This window comes from Peromyscus leucopus, chromosome 3, assembly GCF_004664715.2.
Source record: "Peromyscus leucopus breed LL Stock chromosome 3, UCI_PerLeu_2.1, whole genome shotgun sequence".
Classification (NCBI taxonomy): Eukaryota; Metazoa; Chordata; class Mammalia; order Rodentia; family Cricetidae; genus Peromyscus; species Peromyscus leucopus.
Window position 1 is genome coordinate 154322595 of NC_051065.1, and position 5582 is coordinate 154328176.

The 5582-nt window shown below is 42.5% G+C and overlaps 1 protein-coding gene across 1 annotated transcript; it reads right to left on the minus strand.

The window, feature by feature from the left end:
- Positions 1 to 227: 227 nt before the first annotated feature.
- On the minus strand, positions 228 to 1213 carry LOC114689677 (olfactory receptor 13A1). The gene is given in 2 exon segments (XM_028864083.1): positions 228 to 1174; positions 1177 to 1213. Coding segments are annotated over 2 exon segments (984 nt in total).
- Positions 1214 to 5582: the final 4369 nt, after the last annotated feature.

Sequence of the window (5582 nt, forward strand, 5' to 3'; positions counted from 1 at the left end):
AGAGACCCCATTTCTCAGGCTTAGAGTCCAGTGAGCCCACGTTCAACCACACTCTTCCATCAGTCAATGTCGGTTGACCAGTGCTCTGAGGTCATCTACAAAGACATTGCACTGGGTGGAAAAGGTTAGCTTACTTCTTCAGCACACAAAAAACCCACCATTTGCCCATGGGAAACCAATCCACAATGAAACTCCAACCCCAAGAGAAGAACTTCGGGAATCACATTTTAATTTTTGAGGAAAGGGAAAAGTTTCCTGAGAGCGGCTTTGACTTCCTTGTTTCTCAAAGTATAGATGAGAGGGTTGAGTGTAGAGCTCAGCATGGTGTACAGCACACCAGCCAACTTGCTCTTCTCTGGGTTGTAGCTGGAGACGGGGCTTATGTAGGCATAGAAGACAGCAGTGTAATACATGCACACCACAATGAGGTGGGAAGAGCAGGTAGAGAAGGCTTTCTGTTTCCCTTCTGAGGTCCGCATCTTCAGGATGCTGGAAATGATGAAGCCATATGACACAATGGTCATCAGGAAGTTCAATACGCCATAAAAAGCATCAGCCAAGACAATCATGATACTGTTCACATAGGTGGAGCTACAGGAGAGAAGCAGGAGAGGCGGTACCTCACAGAAGAAATGTGTAATGACATTGGGGCCACAGAAATTCAAGCGTGTCATCAGTCCTGTGTGAATGGCTGTGTTGAAAGCACAGAGTGCCCACACTCCAGCAGCCAACATGCTGCAAAATGCTTTGCTCATCATGGTGCCATAATGCAGAGGATGGCAGATGGCTGCATAACGGTCATAGGCCATGACCGTGAGAAGGAGCAACTCTGAGGATGCAGCCCACGTAAGGAAATAGAGCTGGGCCATGCAGCCGCCATAGGAGATGGGGTTCCTCTCTGACACCAGACCCTTCAGGGCCTTGGGCATAATGGAGGAGGTGCAGATGATATCCATGGTAGCCAAATTGAACAAGAAAAAGTACATGGGGGTGTGGAGCCCAGGGTTGCAGGTGATGGCCAGGATGATAAGGACATTACCTAGGAGGGCCACAGAGTAGAGAGAGAGGAAACAGATAAATAAGAGCAGCTGGTACTGAGGGTGCTCAGAGAAGCCCTGAAGGATGAACTCTGTCACCAGGGTCTGGTTTCTCATCGTCCTTGACTGAGAAGGATAGCAGACACTATTAGGTGATTATTGACCCATGTTTTCATAAGATTCCAGGGCTAGAAAAAGAGGTGAAAGGTTTCTTAAGAAAAGTCATTGTCATGTTTCATTCATTCCTGAAAATGTGGCATTAATGAATGATAACATACAGCTTCATTGCAATATACTAAGACAAACACCCTACTGCTACATAAAAACAAAGAACGTGATCATTCAGTTCATAAAAATAAGTGCAAGTCACCAATTAAGTTCATTAATTTTCAATCAATCTCAGCCAAAGAGAAGCAAATTAAATCAAAGATCCTCTCTGTCATCCACGACTTGATCAACTCAGTAAGTTGATCAGCATTCACTAACAGCATTCACACGGCCTCCAAAAACAGAAGGGTGGGGCTTGAGGAATAGTGTCCAAAGTTGTCCTCTGGCCTCCATATGCATTTGGGCTCAGGAGTATGGGTATCAGCACACGCAAGTGCACCAGAACACATGAACACACACACAGAGAGAGAGAGAGAGAGAGAGAGAGAGAGAGAGAGAGAGAGAGAGAGAGAGAGAGAGAGAGAGTTTTCCATTTGAGCAACACTTTCCTTTCTGGAAATTTTTCTGGGGTAAATAATTTCAAAAAATCCTCTCGGATCAAAATAATTTAGGCCTAGAAATTACAAAGGTACCTATTCTCTCCAAGTTGAGTTTATCAATGTAGTGCTGGATACTTATCAAAATGATACATTGACAGCCTCTTGCTGATACCTTTTAAATACAGTGGGAAATTTAAAATAATATGCACAATCATTAAGAGTTAAAGCACAAAAATTAATAAAGAGGCATTTGGTTATGTATCTGGAGGCAAAATAACTCATGCATAGCAGACCAAGCTTGGTTTTCAGTTCATTGCTTTTGCTCATGTGTTTTCTGATTTTTCTCTAGAGCAGCTTTCCTGAAAGGCAGGTGTGTATATATGAGCTCCTTCTAATGATTCAGCAACTCCTTACTGATGGTAGAGCAAATACTTCCATACAGTACAGAATAAGTCTCCTCCTCTTCTTACCTGTCTTAGCCCTCAAAGTCACAGACACAGACACAGACACAGACACAGTCATGGCCACAGACATGGCCACAGACACAGGCACAGACACAACCACGCACAGCCATGGCCACAGACACAGACACAGCCAAGGGCACAGCCACAGCCATGGCCATGGACACAGACACAGACATTGGCACAGACACATCCACGAACATGGACACAGACAGACATTGGCACAGACACAGCCACAGAAATGGACACATACACAGACACAGCAATGGACACAGACACCGCCACAGCCAGCTCTCTGCAAATGCACTAAGTCACATCAGGATTTTTGGGCAGTTCCTACAACCTCCTCAGCCAGGAGGCCCTCCTTCTCAAAAGCCAAATGGTTAATCTGCTCCTCTTTCCAAACATCCCCTCCCCGAGAAGGAAGGGTCACTCCCTCTTTTATGAACCCTCAAGATTCTCTACTGACCTTTGGTCTAGGATCCATTACAGGTGCAGTTGACCTGTGATGAAGCTGGCTCTCTAACATTGGTCCAAGTGCCCATGTGTGGTTTGGGGCACAAGTGCTATGACTGATGTTCAACTATGTTTGTTATCTCAATGCTAAAGAAAATCTAGTTCAAATAATAGCAGCCACGCTTCTATTCTTCAGGCAGTGTGCACTATGGCTGGAGACAAAACCAGCATGGATGCCACCACATTTCTGCTTTCCTCCTTTTCAATTCCTTGGTCATTAAAGGGTTAAGAATACACCCTTTTTTTAACTAAGAATTCCCTTTTTTGCCAGACTTCCAGAATATTGAATGCTTATGAAAACTGTCTAAGCGTCAGCTACAGTTTAAGTCATATTGCTCTTCTGTAAGATGACAAGTGTCCTTTGAACAGAAGAGCATGGCGTTGCAGTGGTGGACGGCAACGGGCAGACTCAGGACAGAACCTGTGCTGGTGGACACGCTGGTCCTTCATCTCAGTGTCTTCCTGGGATCTGAGGGTCAGGATACCCCAATCATTGGGATGAATGAAATAGCACGATATGCTTGTTTCATTTCATTTTTGTTTGAGAATAAAAGACTGAATAGTATTTTTTTTCTCAATTTATGATTTGGATCAAGAGAAATAAATGTGACATTATGTGTTCCTCACTGTGGCCCAGAGTGTGAGCTGTTCATCAGCAAGGGAGAAAGAAAAGCTGAGGCTGAGAACATAAGTCAGGATAAAAAGGATCAGTGTTTGCTTTGATGGTCTAGGTGTCTGCACTCTCCACTAGAATTTTATACACTGACTCCCTCAGCCATCGTGATCCCTCCACTGCATACACTACAGATTAAACATAGTAGTGTTGCCATAGCTTACATCCAAAAGAGACAAGTGCCTTCATTCCCTACACTCACAGAGCAGTAGAGCGCTTCATCTGTCACACATGTTACTGGGCACCAAGAAAACCCACCACAGAGTAAAGTTTGAACCTGATTCTTTTTCCTCCAGTCCAAGTGAGGATAGGAAACACTAAAGAAGCCTCCAACGCGAATGAAGGATCTTTATCTTTACAGGGATAAAGTAGTTCCAACAAGCCCTTTTAGCCACAGGAACAGATTCCCCTGCAGAAAACAACCCATCTCAAGTGATTTTCAGGCAAGATGGACAGTCTCCTTGTCCAGCTAGCCAACAGGGAGGCAAGGAATCAGGATGCCATGAGTGTCCATGAGAGTGATGTGAAGTCTCCTCTTTTCCTGCAAAGAACAAAGCTGACTCTCCTGTGAGAATTCTCAGGGTTTGGCTTCAGGTCTCATCAAGCTTCATAAATTATCACTAAGATGTGAGTGGAAAGAGCAAGACCTCAGATGTCAGCTACCCACTTTACACTCCTGCTGCATCCAGACAGCACAATGACCACACCCTGGATATTTAAACAGCGATATTTTACCCACATGCTGAATCCTCTAGTTGTTAAGCCTCCTGGAAATCAACATACATTGTGGATTTCATCACTTCAGAAACACAACTGCACTCAAAATTCCTGGAGTTAAAATTTTAATTTCATATTTTCCAGAAGATAGGTTGAATTTTATAAGGAACACAATTTATTTTTAGTGAAATTTTACTTTAGTTCCAGTTCAGGGTCCAACATTTCACAAATAAATTATTACTGTCTTATGGTAATTAGGAATGAGTAATTTACAACATCCTCATTTTTAAATCTCTGTAGGGGCTCAGGGTTTTCAGAAACACTATATAGTTTATCCAATGTACTTTTATTATATGTGAAGTTACATAGTCCTACTTGAAATATATTTCAAGAACAGAAAACTAAAAATCAGAACTGAAATTTCAAGCATTTAGCTTTAAATCAAAATGGCTTTGTCCAGTCTATCTATAAAGTCACTCTAAATGGCTTGCACTAATCACAGAGCATTAGCTGACAAGGCTAGTATTCAGTCCCAAGCTTTTGGATTCCAGTCCAGAATTCTTTTTTTGTGTAATACCAACCTACACGAAGCCTAGCAAATGTTCAAAAAAAAAAGGGGGGGAGTTTAAAAAAAAAGCAATCACCCATCCACAACTGGCATGGGTGCTTTTATGGCTGTGAGGTGACGTACAAGCCTTAAATTCAGACACATTTGGCATCTCGTTTGCATCATTGTCACATTCATGGATCAAACAGTAATACTACCTAGGGAGAAATATCTCCATGTTACTGGCACTACATAGCTAAATACATTCGGTTAAATTAACACAGGCTGTTTTTATGTCATTCACTAATATTAAGCAGGCAGGATTACAAGACAAACTATCCCCAACTGTTTTATGTCACCCCCATGGAACAAACAATCCTTGAAATACTCATAATTACCTTGATAAAACTTCACCTTTGTGCAGCTAACACATTGTATATATGACTTTCTGTCAAGCACAGATGAAGTTGGGAACTTGGTGAAACTGAGTTCCTGTACAGACAGATGAAGCTTTTTGTTACCCTATTTAAACTTATATTGCCAAGAATTTTAGGTTCATCTTTGGCAAATTTTGTCCCTGTCCATGGAAAACACTTGGGAGGGATATTCACAGCCATTTCTTTAAATGGACCCAGAAGGAGCAATTAAACGAAATCTCTGTTTGCTGGGGAGTTGGCTGTCATTGGTGGACACATACATGCCAGTTTGGGCTTCAAGCCAAATTGTGGAACAGAGTGTAAGCCCCAGTGGGAGACAGCAGGACACCACCACTGTCCCAGCTCAGAACAGGTCAGGGAAGACCCAGGCTCAATTGCTCAGAATAATACATCCACATCTAAAAAACGTGATGTTTTGATTACTCAATCTGAATATATTTGTTCAGTATAATGACGGTTAGTTATATCCATTATCCTGAAAATCAAA